The sequence below is a fragment of the Acomys russatus genome, chromosome 32, assembly GCF_903995435.1.
Source record: "Acomys russatus chromosome 32, mAcoRus1.1, whole genome shotgun sequence".
In the NCBI taxonomy this organism is placed as follows: Eukaryota; Metazoa; Chordata; class Mammalia; order Rodentia; family Muridae; genus Acomys; species Acomys russatus.
Window position 1 is genome coordinate 35584320 of NC_067168.1, and position 19307 is coordinate 35603626.

At 46.7% G+C, this 19307-nt stretch overlaps 1 protein-coding gene across 1 annotated transcript; it reads left to right on the forward strand.

Annotated features, from left to right (window-relative positions):
* Positions 1 to 322: 322 nt before the first annotated feature.
* Positions 323 to 2379, forward strand: LOC127184142 (SRA stem-loop-interacting RNA-binding protein, mitochondrial-like). The gene is given in 3 exon segments (XM_051140389.1): positions 323 to 327; positions 2013 to 2141; positions 2143 to 2379. Coding segments are annotated over 3 exon segments (333 nt in total). The 3' UTR covers positions 2342 to 2379.
* Positions 2380 to 19307: the final 16928 nt, after the last annotated feature.

Below are 19307 nucleotides of genomic sequence, written 5' to 3' on the forward strand. Positions count from 1 at the left end.
TCTTCCCCGAGGCTTTGAAGAGATGGGCTGATGCAGTTCTTGCCATCTTTAAAGCAGCCCTTGTCCTCAAGATAGCAGGAGCCATGTTGGTTTTCATGCCAGGGGTAATCACAGCTGCTGTTTCTGTCAGCTCTGACATCCTATCTTGCCCACGCCTACCAGATGTGGGGAGCCACAGTCACAGAGGGGTCAGCAGTCAGGCCCTCATTTGGGAGCCTCTGAACTTTAGTACTAATAATAGTTGTCTTAGTCCAGATTTTATCCTCACTCGGAATGTTTCTGCGCCACCCCCCCACCCCCCCAGGGGCTGCTCCAGCTAACCATGGCGTTGGCTGACAGGGGAATGTGGTCTTGGCTAGACTTCAAACAGGCACAGGGAGGGAGGGAGCTAAAGTCAACAAGGCAGGGATGGCCACAACCACACCTCTGCTCCAGGCTTGGGCTTCTGCAGTCTTTAGGAGTCCTGTGAGGAGGTAAGGGTTCCTGGAGACGGAAGGCCAAGTACCTGCATGCCCGGGTGGACGGGTTCCTGGGAACGGCGAGTGCTGAATGTGCGCTGAGTCACTCATGTCTCACCCTCACAGAACATTGTGATAAAAGATGTTATGAAAATAATAAAAAACAAAAAACAAGATCTTGCCACGTAAGGTAGGAAACTAAGTCTTCACTCGAACACTGCAGCCAAGAATACCAACAGGACTTGGTGATGACTCTCACTTGGGTCTAGGTCAGTTTCAGTATAGTGTTTATAATACGGTTTGATCCATCTTTTCCCTTTTTTCTCTGAGTTTGCAAAGGTGTGCCCTCATTATTTTCCACAAAACTTGTGAGTATACAAAGGCTCGTTGTTTTTTACTTTTCCCACCAACCTAATGTCCAGATTTTATTTTATTTTTTTAATCTTTTTTTTTTTTTTTTTTTTTTTTTTTGGTTTTTAGAGACAGGGTTTCTCTGTGTAGCCTTGGCCATCCTGGACTCACTTTGTAGACCAGGCTGGCCTCGAACTCACTGCGATCCGCCTGCCTCTGCCTCCCCAGTGCTGGGATTAAAGGCGTGCCCCACCACGACCGGCCTTATATATATTTTTTTTTAATTCTCTGAGACAGACTATTTCTCTTTGGCTGGCCTGGAACTTGCTGTGTAGACAAGTCTGGCCTTGAATTCAGAGTTGCACCCTTTTTCTATCTCCTGAGTGCTGGGACTAAAGGCGTATATCTATATACCTATATCTATCCATAATATATTTTACCCCCTAGACAGGGCTTTTCTCTGTAGCCTTGGGTGTCCTGGACTCACTTTATGCATCAGGCTGGCCTCGAACTCACAGAGATCCCCCTGCCTCCCGAGTGCTGGGATTAAAGGCATGCGCCACCATGCCTGGCCTATATATTTTATTACTTTTTTTTTTTTTAAACGGAAGAATGAGCCAGGCATGGTAGTGCACACCTGTAACCCCAGCACTCAGGAGGCAGGCAGATTAATGTGAGTTTGAGGCCAGCCTGGTCTAGAAAGTGAGTCCAGGACAGCCAAGGCTACACAGAAAGCCTGTCTTCAAAACAAAAAGAAACTTGGAAGAATGGTGCATATGTTGCCACATTGGGTTTGTGCTCATTGTTTCTGAGACCACTTTGGAAGTCACATGGAACCCTGGGAGTGAGAGGTCCAGGGAGTCTGCCCTGTGCCAGGGCCACAGCAACCATCCACCTGTCTTCTGTGTTGGCACTAATCGCTGCCGCGTCATCAGGCTCCTGTAGGACAACACATTCAAAAGCACACATCCGAGCCAGCCAGGCCAGCCAGTGCATAGGCTCATGGCTTCGTCCCTCCCGAGGCCCTGTCTCAAAGAGAAGGAGTTGGGCCAGGTGTGATGGCACATGCCTTCAATCCCAGCACTTGAGAGGCGGAGGCAGGCAGATAGATGTGAGTTCCAGGCCAAGGCCAGTGTGGTCTACAGAGAGTCCAGGGCAGCCAAGATAACACAGAGAAACCCTGTCCTGAAAAACTAAAAATAGAGTCTCCGCTGTGAGGGGAGCAATGGCGCCACATTCGCGTGCTGGTCAGCCAATTGCTTTTATCAGAAAAATTCCTTGGACTGCAGCGTCGAGTGAGCTGAGACAACATTTCGCTCAGTTTGGCCATATAAAAATGTACTGTACCTTTTGACAGAGAGACTGGCTTTCACAGAGGCATAGGTTGGGTTCAGTCGTCTTCACAGGAAGAACTTCAGAATGCACTACAACAGGAAAGTCATATTATTGATGGAGTAAAGATCTATGTTCAAGCTCAGAAACCAAAGGGTTTGCAAGGGGCTCAAACATCTGATGAAGAAAAAGATTTCTGAGATGATTAGTGTACTACCCATTAAATAAACATACCTGAGACTTTAAAAGAAAAAAGAAAAACTAAAAATAAAAGAGTTGGGAAGACAGTTCAGGAGACCAGAGTTCAGTTCCCAGGCACCTATATTGAGTAGCACACAACTGTAACTCCATGTCCCGGGAATGTGGTGATGGCCTCTTCTAGGCTAGGGGGCGGCAGCGCATGCAGTTAGAAGGGTCTCTGCCTAGGCTAGCCTGGTTTTTGCAGCTTCAGCCTCCCAAGTGCTGAGATTACAGCTCAGGGTTACCAAGCCTGGCCAGATCTCAGTTTTCTGCTCATCAGTTAAACACTGGCTGCTTTTGCAGAGCACTAATATTTTATCATATTTTGTTCCCGCCACCCGTATGGCAGCTCACAACTGTAACTAGGCCCAGGTGATTCAACATGCTCCTCTGGCCTTTATGGACATCAAGTACACACATGGTGTACAAACACACATGCAGGCAAAACTAATTTTTTAGTGTTTTGGTTTAAGTCAGGGTTTCTCAGTGTAGCCTTGGCTGTCCTGGAACTCATTCTATAGACCAGGATGGCCTTAAACTCACAGAGGTCTGCTTGCCTCTGCCTCCCAAATGCTGAGACTAAAGGCGTGTGCCACCATGCCCGGCTTAATGTATTATGTATACAGTGTTCTGCCTGCATATACACCTGCACACCAGAAGAGGATCTCATTCTAGATGGTTGTGAGCCACCATGTGGTTGCTCAAAGTTGAACTCAGGACCTTTGGAAGAACAGGCAGTGCTCTTAACCTCTGAGCCATCTTTCCAGCACCGTCATTGTTAATTTTTTAAAAGTTCTGTTCTTGCTAGACACAGTGGTGCACCTGTGTAATCCAGGCACTTGGGAACAGAGAGAGGAGGATCATTGCAAGTTCAAGGCCAGCCTGGTCTATACAGTGAATTCCAGGCCAGCCAGAGCTAGATAGAAATCTATTCTCAACAACAAAATCTTAATGATGGGCCTGGCGTGGTGGCGCACGCCTTTAATCCCAGCACTCGGGAGGCAGAGGCAGGCGGATCGCTGTGAGTTCAAGGCCAGCCTGGTCTACAAAGCAAGTCCAGGACAGCAAAGGCTACACAGGGGAACCCTGTCTCAACACACACACACATCTTAGTGATAATAGTTTATCCCATCCCATACTTACCAGAAATTGAAGGAAAATGTATCTGCGTGCTGTTTGAAAGAAAATTTCTTCCTTGGCTGTGAGATGGGGTCCTTCTCCCAAGTGGTTGGATTATCTGGCTGACTTGTTCCTGAGACCAGTGAGTCCCACAGTTTGTTCTGCTGATAAGGGAACTTGCTGTCACTACTGTTGGCGTCTGGCTTTATACTGCCATCTTCTGGTCACAGTGCAAAAGTGAGATGGCTCCGTAGTCAAAAGCACTTAGCTATTATCCCAAAGCAGTGTGGTCCTCGGCATGCATATTAGGCGGCTTACAGCCATTTGTAACTCCAACTCCAGGTGTGACACCTTTGGTCTCCGAGCACCTGATGCAGACACAAACATCTACACATAATGTTAACAATTGTTATAATGGACTCTAGTTGCCAGAGGCAAGCTCTAAAATCTGGGTTGAGAGGGAACTACGTTTAAGGACAGAAAATGATAATGTGACAAGGAGTGGCTGGTAGGGAAAACCACTGTAGGTGTTCCCAATAGTCGTAGAGATTGCAAAGTGTTGGGAGGGGGAGAAAAGAGAAGCTGTCCAGAGGCTACAAAGGAGGCCACAGTTCTTGCAGCCTGCAGTCACTTGCTGTGGCTATACGGGTCAGGGAAGCTGACACCCTGTTCTCGGCTTAGGCTTGTGGTTAGTAAGTTGGTGGTGCCAGGATGCCTTGCTGCCACAGTGATCATTTGTCACCAGGAGGAGGATCCAAGCCCCTCCTGCTTAGGACTTATCTCCACTGAGCCCTGGGTTGCAAAGTGGACTGGAGCCCTGCAGTGGTAAGAGATCTGGGTTCTAATTTCACTTCCCTGAGTGGCTTGGTAGCTTAGACAGGAAGAAGCATCTGGCACACAGCAGGCGACATCTTAAGGTGGGTTACATCTTAAGCTGGCATCTGGAAGGGTTTAAGGAGGAAACAGTTAAGTACCAGGTTGGTCCAGGTCCAGGCAGCGCTTTGATGGCATGTACCGTGAAAGAGGCAAGTTTGCCCAGAGCCCTACTTACCAGATGGTGTGAATTAGAGCTGTCATCAGTCCAGGGCTGAGGTGAGCAGCTGCCACCAGCCTTGAGGGGCCAAGGACAGGCCATTGGGGTGAGTGGGGGACTGCAGCCAAAGGAGGGGATACACACCAGCACTATATCTTACAGAGGAGGAAGACGGCTGCTACAAAAAGGATGCTGAGGAAACTGAGCCAGGCTGCTCTTCCCACTGGCCAGACTCTTTCACTTTGTCTGAAAGCTCAAGGGTAGGGGAAGTCTTCCTTGTACAGAGGTCATCTCTGCAAAACAGGACAGGGTGCAAAGCAACAGACAGGACAAGTGGTGCAACTAACCTGAGCACCTACTGCCATCCCTCTCACCAACTCTGTAAGTGACCAGCAGGGTCTCTGTGCAACATCATGGTTCCTGCCAGAGCAAGAATTGGCTCCAAGCCTCCTGGCTTCAGGACCTTCCCCTTCCCCCATGCCCTGGTTCTCCTTTGGAGGAGCCACGAGGTCTACCTGGAGGACCCTGGGAATGTCAATTCTCAGGGCTAGAGGTTGCCCCTATGCCATCTCTCCAGGCTGGGACCCAAGGACAATACCAAGCTTCCATCTGTGGAAGACAAGTTCTCAGTCTATAGCTTCATCTCGGGGCTGAAGAATTCAGCTAGAGCCGGGAGGTGGTGGTGCACATCTCTAATCCCAGCACTCGGGAGGCAGAGGCAGGTGGATCTCTGTGAGTCTGAGGCCAGTCTGGTTTACACAGTGAGTCCAGGACAGCCAAAGCTACACAGAGAAACCATGTCTTGAAAAAAATCAAGACATATGTGCTTGCTCATGCATGCGTGCGCGCGCGCGCGCGCGCGCACACGCACACACACAAAACAACAACAACAAAACAATCTCTCTCAGTATTCCTGACTTAATGTTTAATTCCACCCAGCCTTTCTCTTCCACAGTAATCAGGTGAAGTATGTGGTTGGTTGGTTGTTTTTAAAACAGGGTTTCTCTGTATAGCCTTGGCTGGCCTGGAACTCAGTTTGTAGATCAGACCCTGCCTCTGCTGGGATTAAAGTCATGTACCACCACCATTTTTTGTTTGTATTTTTTTTTTTCTTTTTTGTTTTGGTTTGATTTTTTGAGACAGGGGTTCTCTATGTAGCTTTGACTGTCCTGTACTCACTTTGTAGACCAGGCTGGCCTTGAACTCAAAAGATTTACCTGCCTCTGCCTTTGCCTCCCAGAGTACTGGGATTAAAGGGGTGTACCACCATGCCTGGCATATTTTTTTTTCTATTAAGATTTATTTATTATTATGTAAACAGTGCTCTGCCTACATGTATGCCTGCAGGCCAGAAGAGGGCATCAGATCACATTATAGATGGTTGTGACCCACCATGTGGTTGTTGGGAATTGAACTCAGAACCTCTGGAAGAGCAGTCAGTGCTCTTAACCTCTGAGCTATTTCTCCAGCCCCCATATTTTGTTTTTTCATGTGTTTTGGTGTCTTGCCTGCATATATGTTTTTCAGAGTGTGTTGGATCCCCTGGAGCAGGAGTTACAGACAGTGGCAAGCTGTCATGTGGCACTGGGAATTGAATCCAGGTCCTCTGGAAGAGCAGTCAGTGCTCTTAACCACTGAGCCATCTTTCCAGCCCTATTTTGTTTTTTTGATCACTGTGTGTTTGCAGATAAAGAACAGACCTCCTGGACATGGTGGCATGGGAGGCAGAGGCAGGCCTGGTCTACAAAGTGAGTCTAGGACAAGGCTACACAAAGAGACCCTGTCTCAAAAAACAAAAAAAACAAAAACAAAAAAAGAGTGCACACTGCCAGCCAGTCACTGTGGCCCATACCTTTAATCTCCACACTCAGGGAGGCAGAGGCAGGATCACTGTGAGTTCCAGGCCAGCCTGGTCTACAGAAGGAGTCCAGGACAGCCAGGGCTACACAGAAAAACCCTGTCTCAAAAAACCAAATAAGGGGCTGGAGAGATGGCTCAGTGGCTAAGAGCACTGGCTGCTCTTCCAGAGGTCATGAGTTCAATCCCCAGCAACCACATGGTGCCTCACACCTATCTATAATGTGATGTCCTCCCCTGCCTACAGATGTACATGCAGGCAGAGCACCTTATACATAATAATAAATAAATAAATCTTTTTTTAAAAAGCCAAATAAGCCGGGCGTGGTGGCACACGCCTTTAATCCCAGCACTTGGGAGGCAGAGGCAGGCGGATCGCTGTGAGTTCGAGGCCAGCCTGGTCTACAAAGTGAGTCTAGGCTGGCCAAGGCTACACAGAGAAACCCTGTCTTGAAAAACCAAAAAAAAAAAAAAAAAAAAAAAAAAAAAAAAAAAAAAAAGCCAAATAAATAAATAAATAGGGTACACTCCAATTCTAGAGGATGAGTTCACCTGCCTGTAAACCTTACAAGTACCTGTAACTATGTAACTACAGCTCCAGTGGGGTCTGTGTCTGATGGGCATCAGCCTCTAAGCTCAGGCCACCTGGAGTCACATGCATATGCAACCAATCCAGCATAGGCCACCCAGCATATGCTAACCTCAGCATAGGCCAACACTCCTAGCATTTGCCACCACCTCCCCACCATATGCCATCCCTCTCAGCATATGCCACCCCTCTCAGCATATGCCATCCCTCTCAGCATATGCCACCCCTCTCAGCATATGCCATCCTCTCAGCATATGCCATCCCTCTCAGCATATGCCATCCCTCTCAGCATATGCCACCCCTCTCAGCATATGCCACCCCTCTCAGCATATGCCATCCCTCTCAGCATATGCCATCCTCTCAGCATATGCCACCCCTCTCAGCATATGCCACCCCTCCAGCATATGCCACCCCTCTCAGCATATGCCACCCCTCCGGCATATGCCACTTTCCCATATTAAAAGTATTTTAAAACTAAAATTGTTTTAAGGCTTTTTTTTTTTTAAATGAAAGACAACCTGGTCATGGTGGCTCTTGGCTATCACCTCAGCATTCAGGAGGCTGAATCAGGAGAATTCTTGTACTCACTGGTGAGTTGGGCTACACAATAAGTCAGACTTTATAGTGAGTCCTATCTCAAACGAACACCCCTACAAAGTCATTCTCAAACCAAATCAAAACAAATGAATAAACAAAAAAAAAAATGCAGCCGGACAAATGCAAGGAAAGTCGTCATGCAATGGAGGCCGCCCACCTGTAGCCCTGCTGTTGGCAACAAAGCAAGCTGGCACCTTCACGTGCCTTCAAAATGTCCTTTTTGTTTCAGCTAAAGCTCTGGGGTTGAGCAGAAGTCGTTTTGTCTACCTTCATACCCTCTGAATATGTGTTCCTTGAGCTGAGCTCTTTCAGGAGTACAGTCTGCACTCTGTCTCTCGGGACCTTCCCATATGAGCATGTATTGGATCCCTGAATAAATCCTTGCATTTCCTGTTTGATGAGGGCACTTTTGTTTGTGCTTTGGTCTCACCAAGATATGAACCTGCCGTGTTCATCTATACTGATTGACACACTGTGATAGTTTGTCCCAGAAGGCAGGTAGCCACTAAGAGACTGACAAATGGGTAGTGCATAGAGTGGGCACTATCGTGGACAAAGGGATGGTTCATGCCCTGGATGGGGCAGAGGAAGCTTTCACCACACTGCTCAGAAGGATGTGGGCGGCGGCTGACGTCCAAGGCCTTTGGGATCAGCTAGGGGACACACTTCTGGGCAAGTCTATGAAGCTGTCTCCAGAGACGGTTAACTGAGGGAGGAGGGAGACCCCCCACACCAAATTCAAGCAGCACAATCCCTTGAACTGGGGTTATCCTCAGACTAAAAAGTGACAAAGGAGCAAGAGAGCATTCACAGACACACAGTGACCAATTGCCACCTGCGCCATGATGAAGGGGTGCCTCCAATTACACCAGTGAGCCCCAATAAACCGTCCAGTAACTTGCTTTTGTCAGATATTTAACTCGCAGCAATGAGAAGAGTAACTGGTACCTTACATATTTGCTCATTCTGGGGTTTTGGGACAGGGTTTCTCTGTGTAGCCCTGGCTATCCTGGAATTTGCTCTGTAGACTAGAAATGCTCCTGTCTCTGCCTCCCAAGTGCTGGGAGTAAAAGCTGTCCTACTACACCAGCCCAGTTTTTGTTTGTTTGTTGTTTTTCAAGAAAGGCTTTCTCTTTGTAGCCTTGGCTGTTCTGGACTCACTTTGTAGACCATGTTGGCCTTGAACTCACAGAGATCCACCTGCCTCTGCCTCCCGAGTGCTGGGATTAAAGGGGTGAGCCACCACGCCCAGCTTTTGGGGTTTTTTTTTGTTGTTGTTGTTGTTTTGTGTTTTTTTTTCTTTTTCGAGACAGGGTTTCTCTGTGTAACAGCTCTGGCTGGCTGCCTGGCTTGTTTTGTTTTTTGAGACCAGGCCTCTACATGGCCTTGGCTGTCCTGAAACTTGCTATGTAGAACAGGATGGCCTTGAACTTAGAGGTCCACCTGCCTCTGTCTCCTAAGCGCTGGAATTAAAGGTGTGTACTATTATACCCAGCAGGTTTAAGATTTATTTTTATTTCATATATGAATTTTTCCCCCGCATACATGTCTGTGCCCTGCATGTATGCAGTGCCCATGGAGGGCAGAAGCAGGTATTGGATTGGAGCCTTGAAACCGGTGTTATAGACTGTGCTCTTCACTGCCAAGCCATCTCTCCAGCCTCCAATATAAAACTTTTAAAATTTAGCTGGGCATGGTGGTGCAGGCCTTTAATCCTTGCAGAGGCAGACAGATCTCTGTGAGTTCGAGGCCAGCCTGGTCTACAAAGGGAGTCTAGGACAGCTAAGGCTACACAGAGAAACCCTGTCTTGCCCTGGGTTCGATCCCTGAGTCCCACAGGTAGGCGGAGAGAACATACTCCTGCAAATTGCCCTCTTACTTTTACATGTGTACTGTGGCACGCAGGTACCTTCTCCTCCTCAATAAGTGGGTTTTTAAAAAAGTTCTTTCTTTCAGCCAGGCATGGTGGCACACGCCTATAATCCCAGCACTCGGGAGGCAGAGACAGGTGGATCGCTGTGAGTTTGAGGCCAGCCTGGTCAACAAAGCAGGTCCAGGACAGCCAAGGCTACACAGAGAAACCCTGTTCAAAAAAAACAACAAAAAAAGTTTTTATTCACTTTACATCCCAATTGTAGCTCCCTCTCTTGTCGCTTCCCAGTCCCACTCTCCCTCCCTCTCCCTCCTCCCTCCTCCCCCAGTCCTCAGAAAGGTGGAGCCCTCCCCACCTACAATCTGACCTCAGCCTATCAGGTCTCTTCAGACTGCCTGAATCCTCTTCCTCTGTGGCCTGGCAAGGGCCACCCTGCCAGGGGCAAATGACCAAGAGTCCATATCACAGACTGTCCCTGCTCCTCAGATTATGGGACCTATATGGAGACTGAGCTGCCTATCAACTACATCAGAGCAGAGGGTTGAGGTCCTCTCGTAATAATTGTTTTTAAAGATGTATAGCAAAAGAGAAAAAGACACCAATACTAATCTCTCCGGCCTCAGAGCTGTCATTTAAACTCATTTTGTTGTGAGAGGTGGTGGAGCACTCCCTTTAACACCAGCATAGGCGGAGGCAGGCAAATTTCTGTGAGTTGAAGGCCAGCCTGGTCTACAGAGAGAGTTCTAGGACAGCCAGGGCTACACAGAGAAACCCTGCCTCAAAAAATGACAAATAAAAACTCATTTACTTAATCCTTTCTTTTGTTGTTGTTACTTAATACTTTTTAAAATTAGGATCATTTGCCAGGTGTAGTAGCGCACACCTATAAACCCAGCACTTAGGAGGCAGAGGTAGACAGATCGCTGTGAGTTCAAAGTCAGCCTGGTCTACAAAGTGAATCCAGGACAGCCAAGGCTATACAGAGAAGCCCTGACTCAAAAAAACAAAAAAGTAGGATCATTTGTTAAAAATTAATTTTATGAAAAAAATTAAAAATAAATTTAAGTTATAGGTATGTGCTTTTTCTAACTTTAAAAAAGATTTATTTTTAAATGTATATGAGCACTCTATGTGCATGTATGCCTGCACAACAGAAGAGGGAATCAGATCCCATTATAGATAGATGGTTGTGAGCCACAATGTGGTTGCTGGGAACTGAACTCAGGACCTTTGGAAGATCAGACAGTGCTCTTAACTGCTGAGCCATCTCTGTTTTTATAACATTTTGAAATTGAAATATATGTGCATCCTGCCTGTATGTATGTATGTATGTGCACCAGAGGAGCCAGAAAAGGGTGTTGGATTTGTTTTCATCTTTGTTTTCAAGACAGGGTTTCTCTGTGTTAGCCCTGGCTGTCCTAGAGTCACTTTGTAGACCAGGCTGGCCTCAAACTCACAGGGATCCACCTGCCTCTGCCTCCCGAGTGCTGGGAGCTCCCAAGCGTGCGCCACCACCGCTTGGCTCAAATTATCTTTTCATAAAACCTTCATCAAATTAATTTGTGACACCTCTACCATACTAAGACCTCAACTGACAGGAAGCCCAGTACCAAGAGTGGGTGTCAGTCCTGTTTGGACCTTCTGGAGAGTCATCTCTGGCTTTGTTGTGTCTCTGAGCCAGCCATCGCCATCCTCCTCCTCCAGGACACAGTCTGTTCAGTTTACCTTTGGGAGTATTACTTCTGAGACTGGTGTTGGATTTCTGACACAATCTCCAGTGTTATAGAAACACTGAATTTCATTATGAAATTCCTCAAAATTGTATGAAGACAATGTCTGTCTTGCCTGCTTTTTTCAGTTGGTAATATATTCATTCCCCAACTCAGGAGATTTCTATTTTAGCCACCTTACTTTGAGAAAGGGTTTTGTTAAATGGCCCAGGCTACCTTGAACTTCCTGTGGTCATGCTAAGCATTCCACGCATATACCACCGTTCCCTAGACAGCCAGGGGCCTTGTTTTGGCTGTGTGTGTTGTATGTGTGTAATGTGTGTACATATGTATGTACGTACATTTTGTCTGAACTTCTGCATACCAGAAGCATGTAGTTCTCTCAGAGGCCAGAAGAGGGCACTGGATCCTCTAGAATTGGATTTTCAGTTGTGAGCGGCCATGTGGGTACTAAGAATTGAAGTTGGGTCCTTTGGGAGAGCAGCTCTGGTCTTAACTGCCAAGGCCTCTCTCCAGTCCCTTGCTTTTCTCTGAGAGAGGGCATCATGTAACCCAGCCTAGCCTTGAGCACACCATGTCACTGAGGACCCCTTTGCTTTCACCACCCAAGTGGCTTAGCTTGGGTTTGTTTTTGTTTTGCTTTCAGCATGTGTGGTGTATGGGTGTGGTATATGAGAATAACCTCCACAGGCTCGAATGGTTCCTAGCTGATGGAGCTGTTTTGGTTTGGTTTTTCGAGACAGGGTCTCTTTATGTAGCCTCAACTGTCCTGGACTCACTTTGTAGACCAGGTTGGTCTCGAACTCACAACAATCCGCCTGCCTCTGCCTCCCGAGTGCTGGGATTAAAGGTGTGCTCTACCACCACCCAGCTTTTTTATGTGCATTGGTGTTTTGCCTACATGTACGTCTGTGGGAGGGGTCTGGAACTGGAATTACAGTTGTGAGCTTCCATGTGGGTGCTAGGAATTGAACTCAGGACCTCTGTAAGAACAGCCAGTGCTCTTACCTGCTGAACCATCTCTCCAGCCCAAACACTCTTGATTTAAAAGGTAGTATTAAAAAAAAAAAAAAAAAAGGGAGGGGGCGAGAATTTGAAAGAGCAATAAGGAAGGGTATATGGGAAGGTTTGACGGAGGGAAGGAGAACTGGTATATAGTATAGTCTCAAAAAAAGTAAAGATTTGTTTTGTTTTGGTTAGCCCTGACTGTCCTGGACTCGCGTTGTAGATGAGGCTGGCTTCAAACTCAGGAGATATGCCTGCCTCTGCCCCACTGAGTGCTGGGATTACAGGCATGCGCTACTGTGCTCCACTAATTTAATTTTTTTTATTTTATGTATATGAATGCTAGAGATCTGCATATACACTTACATGCTAGAAGATGGCATCAGATCTCATTATACATGGGCGTGAGTCACCATGTGGTTTCTGGGAATTGAACTCAGGACCTCTGGAAGAGCAGACAGTGCTCTTAACCACTGAGCCATCTCTCCAGCTTGGGTTTTTTCTCTTTCTTAAATTAGGGAAAGTGATGCTCACCATCTGCCCACACAGCTTCTACAGTGAAAACCAGCTGCCCACATAGCCTGCTCAGCTGATTCAACTCTGTATCAATGGAAGGACTGGTGTCACAGACAAACTGCCTGTACATTTAGCCATGGGTTTGGTTTCAAAGATAAGTCTCACAATGTGGCCCTGGTTGGCTTGGATCTCGCTATATAAACCAGGCTGGCCTCAAACTCAGATCTGTCTCCTGCCTCTGCCTCCCCAGTGCCAGAATTAAAGGTGTGTGCCACTATATTTGGCCTTATCACTTTTTTGTTGTTGTTTGAGACAGGGTTTCTCTGTGTAGCCCTAGATATTCAGGAACTTGCTCTGGCCTCGAACTCAGAGGTCCTCCTGCCTCTGCCTCCCAAGTACTAGGATTAAAGGCACGTGCCACCACTGCCCAGCTACCTGACCATTTTTTTTTTTTGGGGGGTGGGGTGGGGTGGGTTCGAGATAGGGTCTCTCTTTGTAGCTCTGACTGTCCTGGATTCACTTTGTAGACCAGGCTGGCCTTGAACTCAGATCCACCTGCCTCTGCCTCTGCCTCTCAAGTACTGAGATTAAAGGCATGAGCCATGATGCCCAGCCCCAACTACTTTTTAGCAACACTGAAATTATCAGTCTGGGCTTGCAAATAGAGCTTTATTATAGTTGAGGAAGAGGGCACACAGCCCATTCAATTAGTTTTCAATATATATGCAATCAGAAGACAGCAGCTGAAATCTTTTGATAGCACACGCATTATGCTGACGTCATCACACAGTGTTCGGGTAACCTGGCTGCCAAAGGGAAAAACAAAAAACAAAAAAAAAATCTCAGTACACAAATGGGAGTGTGAAGTCTTATTAAATGATAATGGTCCTTTAATTATAGTCCTAAATTTAAAACTTTGAAACAGTTGTCATATTTTTTGTTTTTGTTCTTGTTTTTGAGACAGGGTTTCTCTGTGTTATCTTGGCTGCCCTGGACTCTGTAAACCAGGCCTCCAACTCACAGTGATCTGCCTGTCTCTGCCTCCTGAGTGCTGGCTTATTTGTCATGTTTATGTGCACACACATGTGTCTGTTAAGTGACCAAGAATGTGTCTGTGGCTGGACGGTGGTGGTGCACACCTTTAATCCCAGCACTCGGGAGGCAGAGGCAAGTGGGTCACTGTGAGTTCGAGGCCAGCTTGGCCTACAAAGCGAGTCTAGAACAGCCAAGGCTACACAGAGAAACCCTGTCTCAAAAAACAAACAAGCCGAGCGGTGGTGGCGCATGCCTTTAATCCCAGCACTCGGGAAGCAGAGGCAGGCGGATCGCTGTGAGTTCGAGACCAGCCTAGTCTACAAAGTGAGTCCTGGACAGTCAAGGCTGCACAGAGAAACCCTGTCTCGAAAAACCAAAAACAAACAAAAAGAATGTGTCTGTGAGTGACTGAGAGTGTATGAGTGTACGACTCTGAATGAGTGTGTATGTGTGGATGAGGGGGTGGGTGGGGGGAGATGTTGGGGGTTAGTCTGGTGCTATGTATTCTAATGCTAATTAATTTGCTCCCTGAAGTTGGCTTGCTGTCTTTTATGAGCAGACACTCACCTACCCAAAATGATACTTTGTAACCTTGCCTCAAAATTACCCCACATGGGCTAAATAAAGTTGCACGCACGCCGGGGGCATGCAGCCGTGAGGTGGGTGGAGGTAAGGTTCTGGGGCTTGGAGCACAGGAAAGAGAAACAAGAGGCAGAAAGAGAAGAAAGTAGAGACCGTTAGCAAAAGAACCACATGGCTAGAAGGTGTTTCCTCTGAGGGCTGGTGAGGGAGAGAGGACGCTCAGATGAGAAACATGGACAAATATTATGGGTTATTGGATGGGAAGTAGCCCAGCTAGGAATTATTAGGGCAACTGGCATAGGCTGTGGACTGGAAGGTAAAGGTAGCTTAAGGGCGTAGTGTCTACCCGGCTCCACCGTAGAGGCATATTAAAAATCTAACAGATGCTTGTGTCTTCTATTGATATCGTAGTGGTTAGATAAGGGCCCCAGTGATAATAATCTATGCATCAGTAGTAAACGTCAATAGCAAAATTGCCTACAACAAGGGGTCAGCACGACCTGTGGCACTCAGCTCGCTCGCTCTTCACCAGCCCAGCTCCAGAGACTGTAACTCATTGCCCGGCTTTGTGGCACTTGCCTTAGTCCTGAGCCATCTCTGGTCATTTTTGAATAACTACATGCATTGGCAAAGGTAGGCTATCCATTCACAGTACGGGTGCCAATCTCAGCCTTCTGATAGACCTCTGCCACAATTCTCATTTCTCAATTTTTTTTGATAGATTATCTAGCTTAAGTAATGATGAAAGGGGCCCGGGCATGATGTAGACTACCCATAAATCACTTCAGCTTAGGAGACTGAGGCCAGAGAATTGACAGCACTTGAGGTTAGTCTAAGCTACATAGTGAGACCTTGTCTCAAAACAAAAATATTTTAATTCATAAATTTAAAGATGAATTCTGCTCTCGCGGTAATACTTAGTCTATTCAAAGTGAACATAGTAAAATCAGCAGTGCATCCCCCCTTCCCACTTGGTGGTATGGAGACGGAGGGGCACAGACCTGCCAGTCACTCTGTTCTTCACTAATGAGGGGCACTGAGGAACTCACAAGTGTCAGGCCTGCCCTGGGCACAGCTTCCGGTCCCTGGCCCTGCACACTCTAGCCAACCTGTCATCTGTACCAATCTTCTCCTTTGCACTGAGGTGGTAAAAATGGCACCCCTAGTTTTCTCCATGGGGCATATTGAGAACACAGCAAAACTCCATGAAGTTTGGAGTACAGTTCATTATCAGAGCTCATACTTTACATGTGAAAGACCCTGAATTCACTCCCCCAGCTCAAGAAAGACAAAATGCCTTCCCCAAACTGGTAAATCTACCGAGTCAAAAGCTTAACGCCCCAACACATTAAACTCCAGACAGTCACACTAGATACACCATCACCAAAATACTAAAAACAGATTAAAAACTCTAACTTGAATCCAGAGGAGCATTACACCTGATCTCTAGAATGACAGACTCCAAAGACAAGAGATCTCTCAGCACATCATAGAAGCCAGAAGGACACAGCTGAGTCCTTTTTAATCCTGAAGGAGAAGAAGCTAATACCAACTAAAAGAGTGAAGTGAAAGGCAGGAGGACCAGGCAAGCCTTGGCTACATAAAGTTCTAGGCTTACCTTGACTACATAGCAAGTTCGAAGCCAGCCTGGGCGATACAAGAGGTCTCAAAACACCACCACACATGCATGCATGCACACACTTCACATAGCTAGGGTCTTCTTGAGCAAAACAACAAAACTGACTAGGTGTGGTGGCGCACGCCTTTAATCCCAACACATGGGAGGCAGAGGTAGGCAGATCGCTGTGAGTTCTGGGCCAGCCTGGTCTACAAAACAAGTCCAAGACAGCCAAGGCTACACAGAGAAACCCTGTATTGAAAAAACAATCATACAGAGCTACTGTGATCAAAGCAAAATGGGACTGCTATAAAACTGAGGCATCAGCACCTAGGGGAAAAAACTCTACACATTTATGGTTAATTGATATTTTTTTTTTTTTTAAGGAAAAGGAATAGTCTCTCCAATAAATGTCAGGAAGGTTGTGTAGCCACCACAGTCTTACCCCGCCCTCTACTCAATAATTCAATAATCAATTTACAGCACATTAAGGACAAGATTAGACCTGAGACTGGAAATGACTAAAAGAGAATCTAGAGAAAAAGCCTCAGTGTTAGGTCTGACCGTAGGTTACCCCTACCCAAGACTGTCCGATCCCAGATTGATTTGGGACCCTACTCCAATGCTGGGATTCAGCAAAGGCTGGGAACATGGGTAGCACTGGGTGTCTGTGGGAATTTTTCCAAACTACGTCTGTTCTAACGCTGACTCCAAAGCTTCCAAGAAGATTTGGGTACAATGGCAGATGACTACCTGGATTGTGACACTGGACAAGGCTGCCTCACCTCAACTCTTCCTTTGCTACGGCCCTGTCTAAACTGTGGATAAACATGACACCCGGAGAGCTGATTGTCCCGTTTTGCCTAGACAAAAGGAGGTCCGTCAGTCTCCCAAGTTCCTCCTCCACAGGGAAGTTGGGTCTGGCATCCGAAAGCTAATGGGAAGTCCGTCTGGATAATGGGTAAGCCTCTTTCATATTAATGGATACATAGACCACTTGGACTGTGCTTCCTGTAGTAATTTATCCTTCTCAAGTCTCTGATGTGTTGTGAAGGGCAATTTAACAGCAGAAACCAAGGCTTCCGCTGCCTTCTCATAAAACTGTACAGTCTATGTAAGGTCTGAGGTTCTGAGAAAGTGTTTGAGGGTCTAAGAAGGTGTTTTAAGGTTGGTAAATACAAGTTATGAAGGTTGGAGATGATGCTAACATTTAAATTTTGTCTCTTTGTAAACTTAAAAAGATTTTTGTAAGCTTCAGGGAATACACTTCCCACAGGATCAGTGGACTCCAGATTAAGTACCACAGCCTGCTTGGCTGAGGGTGGGATCTACTCCCCTTTCCCCTGGTTCTGGGACCCACCTGCCTCCAGCTGCCAAGACCACTGGCCTAAAAGTCTCAAATGTATACTCTGCCCCTATATGAATACATGATCCAGCATCCTGCCAGGTGCTCCCTCAAGATCTGCATCCCAGAATGCAGGTGCTCCAGCCTAAACCGCACAGACTGCCCCAGCTGGGCTTGCAGTTTCCTAGCCGCAGACGGTCTCACAGATCCTGGAGAGCAAATAGAACAGCCTGCTCTTCCTGGACTGGTCCAACATTCCAGCTTTTCCCCTCTACCCAGTATCAATGCCCCAATGCCAGCAGGAAGCATCCAAAGTCAATTTCTTCGCCCTTTATCCATTTATGATCAACAAAAGACTGGGATGTTAGGTTCCTACCCTGCTGCAGGGCATGGCTGGCATACCCTGCCCTCTTCTCTGATTCCCTAACCCAGGTTGGGGGTCAGGGGGTTTTCCCTCTCCCAGAGAGTCTTCACTATATAATCCAGACATTTTGGTTACCCGTTTCCTCCTCTCTCTGTTACTTGCTCTCTTCTCTCTCTCCGCCAGCATATGCCTCTTTCTCTCTCCCTCCCCTCACCTGATGCTCCCAACAAACCTGCATTTATTTATGTGTAACTTTGTCTCGCCATTAGCTCATTCCATTAAACCTGTCACTCAGGTCTGGGCAGGCGTTCTTGGCTAGGACCTCACAAGTACAGGTAAATCAAGCTGAAAAGCCTTTCCATAGCATAGTAGAGGAAGAAAAACAAAACAAAAAACTGAGATAATGAAGAGAAACCCACATAGGAGAGAAGAATTTTTCTAAGATAAGGTTTTACTATATATAGCCCAGGTTAGCATTGAATTTGAATGTAGCATAGGCTAGCCTCAAACTTGAGATAATCCTTCTGCCTTAGTTTCCTGCATGCTGGAATTATAGGTGTCTGCCACCATGTTCAGAGGGAGAAAAAAATAAATTCTTTAATTTTTTAATTTTTTTGAGACAGGGTTTCTCCGTGTCGTCTGGCTGTCCTAGAACTCACTCTGTAGACAACCAGGCTGGCCTCGAACTCAGAGATCCACTTGCCTCTGCCTCCTGAGTGCTCAGATTAAAGGCATTCACCACCACTGTCCAGCAGAAGAAAATATCTTTAAGTCAAACATGTAATATAAATTATATTGGTAAATTGTCATGTGCTGTTGACTCTTGTTGAAAATGGACTCCAGGCTAAGTGGTGATGGCAAACACTTTTAATTCCAACTGTCTTGAAAAAAGCAAAAAAAACCCCGAAAAACTCAAGCATTTTTTCCCTCTTCTTTTAGAGATCTGGTGGAGGCGCTTCACTAACTGGCCTTAATCTTGTCGTTAACACTTGCTCAGTGCCCTTGGGTGCTGGGATCTGGGCCTGAACCACCGTGCCTTGCTCACTGATTTGAATTTGGATCAAGGCAAGTGAAACTCAAGGAGAAAATTAGCCAAATGGAGATAAGGACAACTCACTGATGCAGCAACCCAGGTGGGTACTGAACACAAAAGAGACTCCGTCTTACCATTAACTACAAGATATGAGGGCACAGTCTCCCCACTTCTTCTGTGGAACTGCTGACAGAACGGTATGTGCGGAGGTCTGATGGAACTAGCAATTCTTTTTCCTTCCTTCCTAAGACAAAATTATTATACGTAACCCTGGCTGTCCTCGGGTTTGTTATGTAGAGCAGGCTAGCCTTAAACTGACAAGAGACACAACCGTCTCCATCTGCCTCTGTCTCCCGAGTGCTGGGATTAAAAGGTGTGTGTTATGCCTAGCCAATTATTGTTTTCTTTTTGTTTGTGACAGATTGGCCATGGCCCCCAAACTCCCTAAGTAGCTGAAGATGACCTTGAATTCCTGGATTCTCCTGCCTCTACTTCCTGAGTGTTACATACATAATGCCTTTTTTTTTTTTTTTTCCTTTTCAAGACAGGGTTTCTCTGTGTAGCCTTGGCTGTCCTGGACTTGCTTTGTAGACCAGGCTGGCCTCCCTGGACTTGCTTTGTAGACCAGGC